This window comes from Rattus norvegicus, chromosome 1 (assembly GCF_021556685.1).
Source record: "Rattus norvegicus strain SHRSP/BbbUtx chromosome 1, alternate assembly SHRSP_T2T, whole genome shotgun sequence".
Taxonomy (NCBI): Eukaryota; Metazoa; Chordata; class Mammalia; order Rodentia; family Muridae; genus Rattus; species Rattus norvegicus.
Window position 1 is genome coordinate 17339371 of NC_141534.1, and position 17475 is coordinate 17356845.

Sequence of the window (17475 nt, forward strand, 5' to 3'; positions counted from 1 at the left end):
TGCATGTGTCTGTGAGGGGCGTGTATCTGCGAGTATGTGTGACATCCATGTGCATGTGTCTGTGTGTGTGTGTATGTATGAGATATTCATGTGCATGTTTGTGATCTGTGTGCATGCAGGTGTACTTCCTGTGTAGGCACTGTGGAGGCCAAAGGCTGGTGTTTTAGGTTGCTGTCCTCAGTTGCTTTTCCTCCTTGCCTTTTAAGAGGGATCTCTCGTTGAACCTAGGCTGCTCGTTACTGGATGTCAGTGCTTCCCCAGGGTGCCCCATCTACAACCACAGTACTGAGTTAAAAACACATGTGCTCACACGTAGTGCTTAGGATCCACACTTGGGTCTGCATGCTTGCAATGTACCCACATAAGCATTTTCTTATGTCTGTTATTCTGTCCGTCCACATCTCCTGATGTGAGCACCACTAGGTCAGAGTTTGTGCTTCATTCCATATACAGAATTATACAGTTTCATTAAACACTTGAATGCCTATGGGATTTCATTCACTGGACTGTGTATTGTGTAGGATAGTCTTTCTTAAAAAAGCAACTGGGACTAATACAGACCAGTTTGAAAGGGCACATTCTATATTTTAATATTTTACTATAGTACATATGAAACACACACACACACACACACACACACACACACACACACAGAGAGAGAGAGAATAAAGGCCTTTCAAATCTAACCCATAAATTGCTCAGATAGTTTTTTTATCTGCGGTCTAAAAGCGTCTCACTAGAATGTATGCCTTTTTCTAACCTCCTAAAAATTGGCATGAACAGAAGCCTGCCCAGGTATTAGCCCTGCTGGATGTCCTTGAGCTTGCTTTGCAGACAGGCTGGCCTCAGACTGAGTAACTACCTCTGCCTCCCCAGTGCTGGATTAAAGGCATGCACTACCCTGCCTGGCAGAAGGTCTGACTTGAGCATTATTTCCTTCTCAGAAGTGTCTCAGATAGTAATTCATCATCTGCCTCAATGAACTTACAGAATCAGATATGGGCAACACATGTTCAGTTCCTAGAGGTACTCGACTCGAGGCTTTTTACTTCAGAAAGACCCTGATTCAGTTGTCTTGGGAACACGGCTGTCGTTTTGAGGAGGTGCAGTCTGGATGCAGTGGGACTGGAGAGATGGTGCCTTGAGAAAAGCCTGGAGAAGATGAGCACGGTTTTGAGTAGCCATGTAATATTCGTCTATAAAATGTTGGGTTTGACCACATCAAAGTTCATGATATGTGAAGCTCGGGTTCCATATTTGAGTTGGGTCTCAGTTGGTCTGCAAGGAAAGTGAGTGTGTGTTCCCTGCTGAGTATTCTTCACTTGCCTGCTTCCTTGCCCTTCACTGTGTATTAGATATGTGTGTCTTAGCGACTTTAATGACTTGTGCACTAATTCTGTTGTGCAGCCTATAGTCTGGTGTTTGATGTGGAGTCTCAGCCCGTCAGCCTACGCATCTGTCTTCATTACCAGCAGGTTGTTTAATCATCACCATAGTCTGTTAATTAATGTATCTGGTTAGAGTCTCAGCAGTCACAGGTCCCTGCTTTCATGGCTCCCCTCCCCACACTCAGTTCACCCGTATTCTAATAGTGCATCTGGTTAGCCTTAGTGACCACCGCAGTTCCTGTTTTCCTGCAGGCCACGGTGCTCGTCCATTTCTCCGAACGCTAACTGCTCTACTTCTTCCCATCTTGTTTGTCTTGGTGTCAGACACATCTCTCAGAATCAGTCTGTCTACAACTACTGCCCTGCTGGTGTTCCCAGTGTCAGGATGACGTCATAATCTAGCCTGCCAAGCTCTGAAACTCCGGTGTGCAGGTAGGGTGTAGTGAGGGACGCTGTTGGTGTGCAGGTAGGGTGTGGTGAGGGACGCTGTTGGTGTGCAGGTAGGGTGTGGTGAGGGACGCTGTTGGCATCACCTGTTGAGGGGGGCTCCTCCATGGACTGCTGTCATGCTTCCCGATCTCCTTTTATTATTTCTCTTTTACTCCTTTCGCTGAGCTCCTTTTGCATTGAATCATGGCCTTCCTCTGTGACCTATTTTTATCCAGTTCCTACCACAGTGTCACACAGTTGGAGTTTGTCTTCCCATCATGAGTGCCGAGTGTCTGATTCCGGTTGTCTCCGTTCTGTTGGTAGAATGCCTTGTTATGGCATTGGAGGTATCTGGATTCTTTTGGTTCCTCAGAGATTCCCACTATGTAGACCACATACTGTTTTACCGATAAGAAAGCTAGGCACGGAGATAACCTCCCAGAGATCGGTTGGAGTCTTCGACGTGCGGCAGCAGAAGTGCATGCAGGGTTACATGCTGTGTCCTGTTCCTTGTCACTTAGAGCAGACAGTCTGTAGTCTTTATAGCATAACATCAGCAGAGCTGTGAGTGTAGAAGTCAACTGCCTTGATTTCATATTCATATATTGAAAGGATAATGTAGTTTTCATGAAAGGACATTTGTATGGAATGTTGACATGGTGTGAGCCATTGCTATACAAATGAGGAAACCAGTTGTTGATGCTGAAGAACCGGGTCTGCAGACAGGAGTACCAGCTAGAAGGTGGGTTTTGAAAGATACACTGGGGCCATGTTGCAAAGGCCTGTGTATAATAGTGGGTTCTTGGTCTCTGTTTCGCTTTTTCCTTATATGGAGACACTGACTATATTTTAGTGTGAACATGGGGGTAAAAGACTCCGGTGACAAAGGAAAGAGATGGTTTGTTGAACAAGGGCTAGACGATAAGACACTATCAGACACTGCAGACATCTGGTCCTCAGTAGTTAGGAAGGAAGGAACAAATCTCAGTGGGATTCCTGAGAAGAAAAGGAAAGGAAGTGTTGTTAGTTGGATAGAAAATAAACTGAAGAACGGAACCAGCAGTAAATGTCTGAAGTCATGGTTGGCTGATAGGAAAAGATTATTAGAATTGCTGGTTTGAGGGGAAGCGGTTTTATATAAAGTATGGCTGTGCACTTAATTCCTTTCCTAATTATTCTCAATGGCTGGGGTTCTCCACTGAAGGAATTCTGTTCCACTGTCTGCAGAAATTTGGGCGGTGGCGCCAAATACCTGATAACGAAGGCTGAGGACAGTCTCTTCTTCACATCCACAATGTCCGGAACACTGAACAATCCTTTCTGAGAACTGGATGAGTCCAGAATAGATTTTACCCTGATTTTATACTGCTCTGTAAGAGGGAACACTTCCCTCAGCCTTCACTCCTTCAGCAGAGTATCAGAACCGTGAAAGCTGTCAGGAAATGTCTGACCGCTGTACGTTCCTGTTTCTGTATGCTCACTTCTTCTTGGCTTCTGTGTGTAACACATATAGGAATGCATCCCTCCTGGTTGGAGTAATTCTGATTCTCTAATTTATTGAGCTAGTCTAGTGACATTTCCTGATTTTTAATTTACTCCGGGTATTGTACAGAGAGTCTTGATTGATAGCTGTACATTCCGGTTTCCCGTCCTTGTTCAGATTTACATATGCTATTGCTCCTTCCCTCACTGATGTCCCAGCATAGTCTCCTGGATTCATACCATCGGGTTTATACTATTCTTGTTTTGTATTCTAGAGACTTAATTGCATTATTCTTAAGCAAATAAAGCTGGGTTCAAGAGAAGGTAAACGTACTTTTGAGTTCCTGTCTTGTGGCATGGTTCCTGTTTGTTCTTGTATTTCTTGATCCTGTCATTGTAGTTATAAGAACTGAAGAAGCTAAACGGGCATAGAAATGTCCACATCGGATTCTATACTTCAATAATTATTTTCAAATCACAGTTATTCTAAAATACGGCTCAATGGTAATCTATCTACATAATGAAAATCTGATTTCTTAGCTTTATTTGGGAATTTTGCTTTTTTGTGTTCTTGCAAAAAACTTGCATTTGACCTTCATCCTGAAGCGGATACTCATTTTGTGGGTGTGACAACAGCTGTGCCCTGTATAGTTTCTGGTAGCATGTTAGATTTCTTTTCATATGAAACTTGTTTAAATTGATAGCCACTGTGAGGAAACTATGTATCTATGGAGTATAAGTGAGATCCTAAGGCAGAGACTTGAAAATTCCTTTATAATGGTGTAGAGAAAGTAAAGGAAGTGTAAACATTGACATACGGGTTTTCAGGACTATTGTTTTTCTTAGTTTTTAGTAATTTCTAATGCTACTTATTTTACTCTATATTTAGTAAATGGAAAAGTCCTTCCAAAGCGTGCGTGCGTGCGCTCTCTCTCTCTCTCTCTCTCTCTCTCTCTCTCTCTCTGTGTGTGTGTGTGTGTGTGTGTGTGTGTGTGTGAGATGAGGGAGGGAGACAAAGACCAGATGCATAAACACATTTCTTCAAGGTTTTGATTCATGGGGGCTGGAGAGATGGCTGAGAGGTTGAGCGCTGTCTGCTATTGCAGAGGTCCTGAGTTCAATTTCCAGCAACCACATGGTGGCTCACAACCATCTATAATGAGATCTGGTGCCCTCTTCTGGCAGGCAGACATACATAGAGGCTGAGGGCTGTATGCATAATAAATAAAATAAATAAATATGAAGTTTATTGGTTGGTTAGAGTTTTAGTTCTGTTGTGCTTCCCCCATCCCCCAGTTTGGGGCCAGATTAAAAGTGAAGCCTTATGTTCTCAGGCACATACTTTTATCACATATATTCTGTCCATTTCACAGTTTTGTAGTTTGTGTCTCAGAGTGGTTTCTATGTTTTTGAGAAGACCCACTATTAAATCCAACAGGAGTCTGGAACACTCCCATGATGCCACAGTGCTCTCCGTTTGCGTCCTTTTCGAAAGTACTCACTGAGAGAGTCTGTGCTTAGGTCCCACAGTAGCTAACCAGGATGCAGGCAGTTCTGGAGGAGGCATGAATCAGGGTGACTGGAAGGGACAGGAGGTGTCATTTTCCAAGAGTGCTTTATTGCAGATGGAACTGGAGCATGGAGGTGAACTGGGGATGCGTGCAGGTGATCGGCTTAGGGCACAGGCTCTACATCACTGTGAAATTTAGCTATGTCCTTACGTATCTATAAAATGGGAAAACCAGGTTTGATGAACTAAGTCAGTTAGTTTCACTGAAGCACAGAGCACATGTGCAGTTCTTCCTGTTCTTCCAGGGACTCAGTGCTACCATTGCATATGCACCTTCAGGATGCGCACCTTTGCACGGCCCCAAGTGGGCGCTGGAGCGTGGGGCTTGATGCTCTTTTAGAATGAATGACACATTTGACTTTGACCTCCTAGTGGCCTGCTGGAAGTGAGGAACTTGTTAGTGTTCGGAGGTGATCTATACACAGCTACCAAGCGAGCTGGGGACCGTTTATGTCACCTCACTGTGTGAGTAGAAACTAGACACACTTCCTTTACCAGGCTGCTGAGGAGAAGGGCCAGCTGGAAGGCATGTCACAGGAAGGGCTAATTCCCCAGTGGTGCAGCCTGTGACCACCGATAAAAGATTGAGAGGAGAGTTATAAAGGTGCAAGGCACCAGCTAGTTAGCAGAAGGGTGGGGCTGGGCAACAGGCCTGTTCTCTCTATTCAATGCTCCTTTCCTGCTGCTGCACTGAGATTTACGGACATGTTTGCACACTGAATGGATTTCCATTTGCTTGGTGTCTCTCTCTCTCTCTCTCTCTCTCTCTCTCTCTCTCTCTCTCTCTCTCTGTGTGTGTGTGTGTGTGTGTGTGTGTGTGTGTGTGTGTGTGTGTGTAGGATTTGTTTCCCATCCAGCCAGGATGGGGATGAGCATGAACTCTCTGAATGCTTTCGTTAGGAGCGACCTTGGGTTTGTTAGTGTCCTAAGGACTTAGAAGGAAGGAAGACAGGAAGCTAGTGCTGTGCTTTCAGTGTGTTCTTGCGCACAATACTGGCATCTTTGTGTTTATTTTCAATTAATCAAAAAGTTGAAATATAAACACATACCAAAGTAATTTGCTGCATCCCTAAAAATAGTGTAAGATTATCACATTGACTTCTCTATGCTTACTCAACCTTTGTTATTTTGATGTAGTAAATAGTGTAGTGTAATAATCGATGTTTTTCATGAAACTGGAAGGTATTAGTCTTGTGGGCCTCGGAGTGAGACTTTCACCCTGTATTTTTTCTTGTTCTTAGAAGTCCAAGTCTACCTTGTCTCCTTTTGTTTCACCCAGTCAGGTGTCTCCTCCCTCCTTACCTACCACTATTATAGCATCATCCCCATCATCACTACCATTGGCATCATCATCACAAGGTCATCCTGACCACAGTCACCATCACCAGCTGCAGCAGCACCACCACCCTCACCCTCACCCTCACCCTCACACCATCACCCTCAGCAGCACCAGCGGCAGCAGCAGCACCAGCGGCAGCGGCAGCAGCACCAGCACCAGCGGCGGCAGCGCCATTACAGTCACTGTCGTCATCACTGTCCATCTTCCCTCACTCTTCACTCTGGGAACTCTAGATCTTGCTTTCCTCACAAATGCCAGCCCCTCCATAGCACTGCCCCGGTCTTTCCTGGGATGTATCCGCTTGTTTCACTTCATTCTTACCCTCAGGACTGAGGAAACCACCCCTTCCTTTCCTGCCTGCCCAGCCTCCTTGCTGGAACTCTTTCCTCTGTCTGCTCGGTGGTGGTTTCCTTTTGCCTGTGTTGGTTAGGCCTCTGCAGGTTCTTGTGCACCTGGCTGCTGTACAGCCTCACAGCTCCTTTCCTTGTCATTAAAGACCTTGGCCGTTGGCCTTCAGTTGTCTTCTGCCTCCTGAGATCTTGATGACCGTGCCCTGCGATGGTGCTTCACCAAGTCCAGGATCCACTTTAGCAGCCACTGACTCCCATTGCCTCCATGGCCTTTGCTTGACCCTCAGACTCATCATTCGGCATTCTCCATTTCTCATGTCCAGCTGAGAGGTCCTGTCTCTAAGCACATCAGTGTTCAGAGGGTAATGTCTTAAGGTTTTACTTTGTCCTGGCGCCTGCTGGGTAGAACCTTGACCTCGCATGCAGCAGGCAGTGCCTTTTCTGTTAGTGTCTCATGGATAACCACAAAGCGTAAAAAGGCTGTAATACCTCCTGATTCTTTGTTTTAAATGTTTTTAATTGAAAGAGAATCAGATCAGTTTCCCCATCCCTTCCCTCCAGCCTGTCCCCATATTGTCTCTTGAACTATGAATCCTGAGTTGGAAACTCCTTTTTATAATTGTTATGTACATGTACATGTATGTGCATATGTGTATGTGCAAATATATGAACCTACTGCTTTTGCTGTGCCTTTGATGAGTGTGCCCTTGCTGTTGTGTGTGCATATAGTTTCCAGGCCGGCCACTCTACTAAACAGCCAAAGGGGGACTTATCCCGGGAGAGGCCCATTCTTCTCTCAGCAGCCGTGGTTGCCTGTAGATGTGTGTTTAGGTGTTAGACCCTGAGAGATTCCCCCTCTCACATTAACATACAAGTTACAGTATTGTTCATGCAGCCATTTTAGGAGAGGCTGTTTCAGGGACTCTTACAGTCTTTCCTCTCCTCCTCCACAGTGTTCCCTGGACTGTAGTGTGTACCATAGGATGCAGGAGCTGCCGTATACACATATCTGCTGCTGCTGATCCCTGATCTCTGCATTGTGTCCAGTTGTGGTTTCCTGTCATGTCTCCATTTGCTGTAAAAAGGGGCTTCTGTGAAGAGGGTATACGGATGAGATTTAGAATTAGTAAGGAATTAAACTAGTCTAGTAAAATGGTAAGAATAGATTTGCTTTTTTATGGTTTTGGTTCATGACTTCCTAAGCCCTGGGAAACTGACTAGGTTTTCAGTGCAGACATGATTTCCCTCTTGTTGAGTGGGCTGTAAGTCTATTAAGGCAGATTTTGATCGCCACCAGGATATGGATGCCAGCAGCTACTGCAGCTTCATGAATATCTAGCATATCTAGCCGAGTTTGTAACTGCGTGCTCCATAGGGCTTGGAGCCGCGCTTTGTGAGTGAGTGCTCCACAGGGCTTGGAGCCGGGTAGGACTGCTGTGGCCCTGCCCACAGGGGTTGGAGCTGGGTCTAGTTGCTCTCCTCTGCTCTTGGTCAGCTTGCTTAGGACTTTCTGGAACCATGGAAGCTAGGTCAAAGGACAGAGGCTTTTGGGTCAGACCCAGCTCCTATCAGCTGAGCCTGTGTCCACAGTGTGTGCTATCTTTGTCAAGAGAGCCACCCAGATCCCTGAGAAACAGCCGAGAGCTACATTTATAGTCTGTGTTATCTTGGGGTCATTTGGGTTCCCCAACCAACCATTTCAGAAGTTTTTCAGATTGGTACCAGTGTTTTTGTTAGTCTGTGGGTCTTTAAGGGGAACATAGTTCAAGTGACTTAACTTTAAGGTGTGTGTGTGTGTGTGTGTGTGTGTGTGTGTGTGTGTGTGTGTGTGTGTGTGTGTCTGAGTGTAATTTAAATGACTCCTTTTGGCTTGGTGTTCACCTGCCCTCATCTCTCCTTCACTGACCTCTCACCTTCTCCTTGACTGTTTCCTACCTCACAGTCTCCTGTGTTGGCTGCCCCCGTCTCCTGTGTTGGCTGCCCCCGCCTCTGTGGGCCTTTGGACTCTTGGTTTCCAGCATTGTTGTGTGCTCCATGTTAGATATTGACGTTTGAGGACATGGAGCTGAAAGTCTCCTTACAGCTAATGAAACAATGAGTAAGAAGTCTTCACCAGACAATCAAAGAAGATTAATATCCAGAATATACAAAGAATTTTAAAAAAGATTTAAGGGAAACAAATAATCCAATTTAAAAATGGGCTAGGAATCGAAACGGTTGTTGATAGAGAAAATAAAAGTGGTTAGTAAACACCTAAAGATGTAAATGCAAACTAAAACTGTTGGAGATTCCATCTCATCCCAGTCAGAATAGCTAAGATGAACAAAACGACTGGACAGCACCTGCTGGGAATGGGGGAGGAAGAGGACACTTGCTCCTTAGTACTGGGAATGCGGACGGTGCAGTCACTCTACGAATCAGTCTGGAGAATCTTCAACCACATGATCCAGCTACACCACTCTGCAAAGCGCACTGCTCAGACCCATGCTCGGCCACACTCATAATGCCCTATCTACATCTGCATGTCCTGTCACGATGGACAGTGAACAGTGAAAATGTCCAACATAGTCACAGTGGAATAGTATTAGTACTAATACTGTTAAAAAGAACATGGCATTTGTAGGTAAATGGACCTAGAAAAGAGTGTACTGTGTGAGGTAAGGCAGACCCAGAAAGGCAAATGCTGCACGTTCTGTCTCATCGTGGCTCTGAGCACCTGTCTTTTGTTTATTTTTTTGAAACGGTCTCTACATAGCTCTGGCTGTTCTGGAACTCACTATATAGACCAGGCTGGCCTCAAATTCAGAACTCCTCCTGATTCTGCTGGGATTAAAATTGTGTGCCACCATACCCAGATGCATTTCTGTTTATGTGTAACACTATTCCTTTGTTACTAAAAATTCTTTTTATTTCTCATTTTCTCCTGTGTCACCAGGGAAGTAGCTATTATACTAAAACAAACAAAAAAGGAAGTTATCCAGGAGAAAGGCTAATTGTTTAGTTCCTAGACATCCATGTCTGCCTGCTGCACTGTTAGCCCTTTTAGCTCTACCTCACTCGGTGTCTGCCGTGCTTTGCACCCTGCTCTTCCTGCCCTCTTAGATGTGTCAGTGCTGGCAGTGTGTCCAGGGAGCCGTTTCCTTTCCAGTGGGATCCTGGACGCCTGTCCAGGCTCTGACACCTCCCTTTTCTGCCATGCAGTCTCGTCACTGCGCACCTGGGATCCTCATCTCAGGTCTTTATGGCCAGGTTGGCTTCAGAATATCAGAAACTCGTGGGTTTACAGAAACATCAATGTGCACAGCTTGGCCTGCCCTGCTAGCCTGGCCTGCCCTGCCAGCCTGCGGATGAGTAACAGACAGACTGTCCTCAAGCTCATTGCTCCTCCCACCCTGGAATGGAGCTGTCTGAAAGAAAGGCTGTTGGTAAATACCCTCGTGTTCCTTCATGCCAGATTCTGCTTCCAGATGAATTACTAAACTTGAAAGATGTCCTAGTCACAGATGAAGAGATAGGGACTCATGTCTCTGCTTTCTCAGAGGCCTTCTGCTGTTGGGTTCATTCTGGCTTTTACTTCTTTTGCTTTTAATGCTCTTGTAAACGACCAGTGACCCTTATATAAAGTCACCTTGTTCTGAGTTTTCAGCCTCTTATCACCTGATTGGTCAGCAGCCTTGGGTCCTGGGGTGCTGCAGGCCCCTCTCTTCCTTTCTTGCTGTCACCTTTCCCTGGCTTCCCCTGGCTCCAGTGGAAAGTACTTTGAGGGCTTTGTAATGGGGCCACTCTGGTCTGTTCCCTCATCTCTTTTTTTCAGATGCTCTTCTAGTGCAGGGCTTTACATGTCCCTCTTGGGTTTTAATAATAAAGGCGCGGAGATGTGGTAAAAGGCTGTTGGCCTGTCTGCTGGGCAGCCTCTCATGTAGCCCACCTAAGGAAAGCTACTTAAGTCTCCGCCCTTGTGTCTCCTCATGGGGCTCTGTCTGCTCAGCCTCCCTGCCTTTCTCATGTTCTTTCTTCTGTCCTCCCTGCCCCTGTAGATAGTGGCCCTTCTAACCCAGCCTCATCTATCAGCTCTATGCTACAGACCCTCTTCCTTACTCATCCAGTCAGGCCAGCAAGGCAGTGCCTGGTCCAAATGTGTTACCTTTTGGCCTGAATTGAGTTTAACATGCGAATCTCAGAGAATCTTCTTTTTGGGCAGGTGAGGTAGGACAAGCATTTTCATATAGAAAGCAGGTGATGGGCCTAGGAAATGACAATACAAACTATCCTGCCAGCACTTAGCTCTGTCAGCATCGCAGTTAACAATTGAAAATACAAAGGCACACACACCTACAGGCCATTTGAGACAGTGTGTGTGCCTAGGGGATAGGTCACTCCTGCACGCTCACCGTGGTGTGCTCACAAAGGCAGGCGTGCTCCAGTCCAAGCCTGGCCATTTGAAGCTGTCGGATGATCAGGTTTCTGACTGTGATGTCATCATTTTCCTTATCCTCAGGTGGTTGTCTTTACGTATTGCTACTGTATTGTCTCTCTTGTCTCCGTGCTGTCCACTTGTAGAACAGGAAGGAGTAGGGGCTGGTGGCTGGCCCAGTGGTCCTGTGTCGTTGGTATCTTCAGCTTCACATGGTGCTCTTTCTGCACTCAGACAGCTTTCTCCTACAGCGCGGTCAATGACCAGCCGCCTTCCAGGGTGTGCTTTGGTTTCTGCTGTAGGCTCCTGTTCTCCATTGACTGACCAGTGATTGATTGTCATGGAGCTCAACTCTCGCTTGTGTAGGGAGGCTCTCTCTCATTCACGGGTGCTGCCAACACACCTTACACATATGAGCTCCTCCTAGCAGTGACAATGGTTTGACTTGACATTTTGTGTTTCCTGTCTGGACTCACTGAGTACTTTTCTTCTTGTTCCCCTTTGCATTTCAAGCAAGCCTGGCTTTCAGTGAGCACATCCATGTTTCATCATCATGTACATTAATGATCTTTCCTGATTAAAGTGGCACTTTCTGGGTGTGTGTTTACTAGGGTAACTCCATGTTTTTGTGAACCCAGTCCTGTTGGTACTCCTTGAAGATTAATTTTGAAAACTAGAGAGTTATGTATAAAGAGTCAAATGCACACACTTTACTCTGGCTCATGGCTTATCCTCCATGCTTTTAATTTTTCTGCATTGTCCTTGTCTCCTGTATTTCTGGATAGCATAGACCTTACAGTATCTAATGTTCTGTGCACCAAACACCAGCAAATTTTAGCAGACTTTCGACTTGTTCATCAGTTGATAAATCTCAGGGGATCAAAAATAGTTTAGCCATCTGCTAACTGACCAGACAGTTTTAGTGTTGTGAAAGGGTGTGGTCACAGAGGTAGGGAGAGGATCTAGGTAGAATGTCAGAATAAGGCTCAGAGCAGAAACCACCTTGTTTCTTAATACTGAAACTTAACAGTCAGCTCAAAATTTGAAAGCGATCTGGTGGGGTTGAATATGGGTGTCCAGACGGCTGGGGATTTCCCAGAACAGGTTTTAGTTTTTTGGAGTCTTTATCTCACTGTTTAAAGAGAAGATATATCTATAAGACATGAATTCTGTGTAAGTTAATCACAGTCTCTATAATATGCCATATGTTTCTGGAAATTAATTGTCCTTTTATATTTTACTCCTTAACTAGGAAAATCAGTTATATCTCGGTCATCCCAGAGTGAATCTGAAATTGTGCCAAAAGTTGCAAAGATGACTGTGTCCGGGAAGAAACAGACCATGGGATTTGAAGTGCCCGGGTAAGACTTTCCAGCTCCACCCCTTACAAAGTACCCGTGGACATGGATTGAGTAGAGCACTGTTTTCATTTTTTTTGCATAATAAAGCATTGGAATTCAGCTATCTCATGGATTTTGTATGTAGCAAAGGACAGACAGGGCTGAGAAATTAGTTTTGATTCTAGCCTTGTCTTTATATGACTCACTAATTAAAATACTGCTTTGGGGGTGGAGAAATGGCTCAGTGGTTAACCACACTCACTGGCTGTTTTAGCAGAGTAGTCATGTTCAAATCCCAGCACCCAAATGATGGCTCCCAACCTGTGTAACTCCAGTTCTAGGAGATCTGGCACCCTCTTCTGGTCTTTGCAGGCATTGCACACACTCAAAGCACATAAATGTGCCCGTACATTAACGGAAAAAAATTAAAAATAAAGTAAAAATACTGCCTTGAAGTTTTTGTACTTCTAAGTGTTTGTGTGTTTGCACATTTGTGTGTGTAGATGTAGTAAGTATAAGAATGTTTGTGTGTGCTTGCAAAGTTTTGTGTATGGATGTAGTATGTGTACATACTTGTGTGTCTGGTTGTAGTGTGTGTTTGTGTATGTGCACTCACCAGTGTAAACATATGGCCAGAGATTAGATGGCTGCCTTCTTTGCTTACTCCTCACCTATTTTTATTATAAAGATTTACGTTTTTTTAACTTTGTGTAAATGTGCCTGTGTGGGTTATGTGCACACAGATGTGCCTGTGGAGGTCAGAAGAGGAAGCTGGAGGAGGCTGCCCTGGTTGATGCTGGGAAGTGGACTCGGGTCCTCTGAAGAGTTGTGCGTGCTCTCAGTTGCTGTCTCTGTGGAGACGAGACTGCTGTTAGCAAGCCATGGGGTGGAGTGTTGCACCCCAGCAGCAAGATTACTAATGGACCACCATGCCTAGCTTTTACCTCAGTGCTGGGGATCTGAACTCAGGCCCTCGAGTTTATACAGCAAGCACTTTGTACACCAAAAGCTATGTCTCTTGTCAAATAAAATGGTTCATTGTATCAGTCACTCATGTAATTCAAAACTCCTAGAATTTGGGATATCTACAAGTACAAGTTAATCAAAACATATACTGTATTCTTGTTGCTGTTGTTGTTCTCCTCCTCCTCTTCCTCCTCTTCCTCTTCCTCCTCCTCTTCCTCTTCCTCCTTCTTCTAGATAATACCTGTTCTTTTAAAATCAATCTCTAGAATTTTTCTAGTAGTTTTTAGTAGAGAAGGGAAATGAATTATGTGTATCTCAATTTATAAAATATTTAACCTCTTTAAAGTTGTTCACAATTTTTATTCTCTAAATAACCACTTTTGCTGGGCTTGTGGCATGAACCTGCTGTTAGATAACACTTGGGAGGTAGAAACTGGAGGACCAGGAGTTCAGGGTCATCCTTGGCTACAGAGGTCTGGGCCAGCCTAGGCTATACGGGTCTGTTATAAAAGAGCAAGCAAATGAAAAGTGCTACTTATAAGGTGTGTGTGCTTCATTTATCAGAGCGTAGAAGGAAGACTTCCTCAGATGTCAGGAGCCATCGTAGGTCAGGCTGATAACCAGCAGGTGCTCACGGATGGATTTCGTTTTTAGCCATATGAAGTTCAGTCTCAGAACTTAACTTGTTATATAAAAACCTGTGGTAATGGGGATCTATGTCCTCTTGTTTAATGGCCTCCCAGCTCAGAGTTTGGATTTAAAAGTGAGACTTTATTCACTTGATTTCAAGTTGAGCATGAGAATAACTCAGGTCTAGGAGACAGAATTCCTCCAGTACAGATTAATGATGGGCGAGATAATCTTTGTCATGTGACTTTAAGATAGTCAGATAATTTTAAGTTCTGATTCAATTTTAAAAGTTGTCCTTTTCTCTCATAGAGTTGAATTAACACGAATACCCTTTTTATCCTTAATGTGTTGAGTTATACTTAATTCTGTTTTGGAAGTCTCTTGTTTTGTTTTGTTTGAAACAGGGTGTGGAACTCACTACATATACCAAGCTGGCCATGAATTCACAAAGGTCCACCTGCCTCTACCCTGAGTGCTGGGATTAAAGGTGTGCACCATTGTGTCCAGCTAGGGGGACTTTTATTGACCAAATAAAACACACAACTCTTATGTTAAGGGGACCACAGTCATGATATGGAGAGTATCTGAAGCCTTAACAGCTCGCAGATAAGCTTTAAGTAATGCATTGTATTGGGAATACACGCAGAGTGCCTGTGAGACAGTGGGCAGAATGACAAGGGTGAAGGGTTCAGTACACAGTAACCACAGAAGCTGTGTCCAAGGACAGCTTGTATAAGACCCAGACACTGGCTGGGAGCTCCCACAGTGCTTGTTAGATGCGTCATGAAGATGGCTTGCTCATGCCCATCATAGGCAATAATAGGATCCTTGGGAACACAGAGGATTTAAAATACATTCCCAAATGTAGTAAAGCCCCCCCCCCCTTTTTTTTAAGTCTTTGAGTCAACATTTTGACAAGGCCTAGTGGGAAAAGTCATTAGAGTATGAAATATCCAATAAAAGATGGAGACAGATGGGCTACTTTGTAGGACTCATAATCTGGATAAAGTCTTGGCCTGCCTAGTTTAGACTCCAAAACAAAATAACAAACCATAGAAACAAGGAGACTCTCACATTAATTTCAGCTGTGTGAGGCTTGATTCCTAATGGTGTCTATAAGGAAAGTACAGAGTAAATCATTCTGCTGAAACAGTAGCCTTTAAATGACCACCTATGCTAAGCTCTCTATTCACCTGTCACGGTCCATAGCTCTAACATTGACAACTCGTTTCTCTGTAGGGCTTGAGATAGCATGTGCCACCATGTCCTAACGCTCTGTCTTAGACTATTCTAGTAGATGTATGCTTTCAAGTTTCATGTCTCAGCACTATGTCTAGACACTGGGGTCCCAGCCTTTGAGAGCGGTTGAACATTTGTGTACAAGCTAATCAAAACATACACTGTATTCTTGTTGTTGTCCTCCTCCTCCTCCTCCTCTTCTTCCTCTTCCTCTTCTTCCTCTTCCTCCTCCTCCTTTTTCTCCTTCTGGCTTTTAGATAATAAAAACAATATAGTGTTTCTGATTGACAGAATCTCCTCAGGTCAAACGGTTTGAAGTATCATCTAACAAAGAGCTAGTTTATTGGAGTGCTTTTGGTAGTCAGACAGCTGACAGTATATTCTACTGAAGCCAGGCATTCTACACAGTTGCAGTCCTAATATTCTAGAGGTCGTAGCAGGGGATCCTGGATTTAGACCAGCTTTGGCTGCATGATTAGACTGCCTTCAGAACATAGACAGATGTGGACACACAAAAAATACTGGACAAATGTTTCTTGAAAAACGGAACATGAAAAATTTAAACCATATAGGTTGTTTAACTTGAGTTCCATCTTTTTGTGACTTTTAAGTGAGCAAATTACTTTCCATATTAAGTCAGGTGTGAGGCCAGCCGGAGCAGGCGCACCTCATCGACGCCAGTGTTTCAGAGGAGGAGGCAGTCTCCATACGCTCTGGACAGGCTGACTGTCAGTGTCAGGTCAGCACGGGACTGAACAGATTCTGTCTCAGAACAACTCCAAGTAAATGCAGCAGAGAAAAGCATATAACATTTATACTTTCTCAAAAGTATAGAGCCTAAAACCATGAAGATGGCCTAGGGGGAAGATAACACTGTTTGCTCCTAATAAGCCTCGCTGCCTATAATTCCCAGTAACCAACAACACCCGTTAGCTGTTCTCTGACCTACACACACACACACACACACAAATGTGAAAAAAAAAGTTACCAAGAATTTAAGGAATCTCATTCATAATGTATTGAATTTTCTTGGAAGCCCAGTTGATCCAGAAATTTTTTTTGGCTGTACCATTGCATTATATACCCAGGCCTGGCCCTAACATCACACATATACATTCCTGATTCTGACTGATCATGGAAGCCAAACAAAGCTAGAACTTGGATGAGAGAACGTAAAGTGCACGTGTAAGAGGTAGCTCACTGCTTGGAGCACAGTTTATTAGCACTGAGAACTGTAACTATCTATACCTCTAAACACAGGGGAGGAGAAGCGATTCAGATGTCGAATGCAGGACAGATACTCTATACTCAGTCTGGTAAGAATTAGTTAGTGGTAAGTGCCCAAGTCAAGATGAATCCTTTAGATTTCTAAGTGGATGGACTCACTTTTGGAAAGGTCATTTAGAAATAAGAAATCAAGTTAATTAAGATCATAAAGTGATATGAAAAAGTGAAATATTGTTACCAATTTATACTTTCAGTGTTAGCTGTGGGTATAAGCCTGGGCCAAGAGTGGACGTTTTCAGATCCTAGAGACACTTGAAAGTTTAAAACAGCAGCGTTTACCTCATCGGGTGCAGGAGCTTTGCGACAGTGCACACCACTCCCGGCGCGTCGTCATGTTCAGTAGGCGCCTAGGATTCCAAGTCTTCATTGCGTGGATTGCCTTTGGTCCTTTTCCTTTCCAGGCGAGACCCAAAATGTAAAGGGATGCGAAGAGACCGCTACCTTCTGCTTCAGCTGGGCAGCATCTCAGTGGCTTTCTCACAGTTTTTCTGATCTACTTTCTGCAGCTTACCTTCTGAGGAAAATGGACACAATGTGCGCGCTCCTTACAAAGGGCCTCCTGGAGATGATGTGAGCATTGCCTCTCCTAATGTTCCTGAGACCGGCACTCCGAAATCCACCGCCCACCCTCCCTCCCTTCAGACGTCAGAAGAGCTGGGCTGCACTCCGACACCACTGAGGAAGTCTGGCAAGCTGAGGCAGCAGATAGACGTGAAAGCGGGATTGGAGAAGCGGCAGGGCGGGAAGCAGCTCCTCAACTTAGTGGTCATTGGTATGCGCTTGCTCTGCCGGGTCAGCAGGAGCAGGTCAGGAGGTTCACAGCCTCTTGGAGCAGCATAGACTTAAAGCAAAGAGGCATTGCATCATAATGCATTCCAGTCACCCGGGGTGAAGTGGTACCACGTTACCAAGGAGGGCATCATCAGACTTGGCTTGTGGCAGTTTCATTTGGTGAACATTTTTAAAATGGGGTGCATTTCCCAAAAAGTGGGAAAACTTGCCCTCCTTAAAACAATGCGAAATCCTTACCCCCTCCCCCAT

At 44.7% G+C, this 17475-nt stretch overlaps 1 protein-coding gene and 1 long non-coding RNA gene across 11 annotated transcripts in view; one reads left to right on the forward strand and one right to left on the reverse strand.

The window, feature by feature from the left end:
* The window catches only part of Hbs1l (HBS1-like translational GTPase), a 77683-nt gene that overhangs the window by 27966 nt on the left and 32242 nt on the right, over positions 1-17475 (forward strand). For 7 of the 10 annotated variants that reach the window (XM_087659446.1, NM_001439728.1, NM_001439724.1 and 4 more), the window contains 2 exon segments: positions 12225-12333; positions 16941-17206. In XM_087659446.1, the coding sequence (XP_087515572.1) occupies positions 12287-12333; positions 16941-17206 (313 nt within the window). In that variant the 5' untranslated portion in view covers positions 12225-12286. 10 annotated transcript variants of the gene reach the window in all.
* LOC134484961 (uncharacterized) lies at positions 568-17371 on the reverse strand. The gene is made up of 3 exons (XR_015649128.1): positions 16714-17371; positions 15308-15397; positions 568-2813 (listed from the first exon to the last, which is right to left on the reverse strand). It is a non-coding gene; the product is annotated as an uncharacterized LOC134484961 (long non-coding RNA).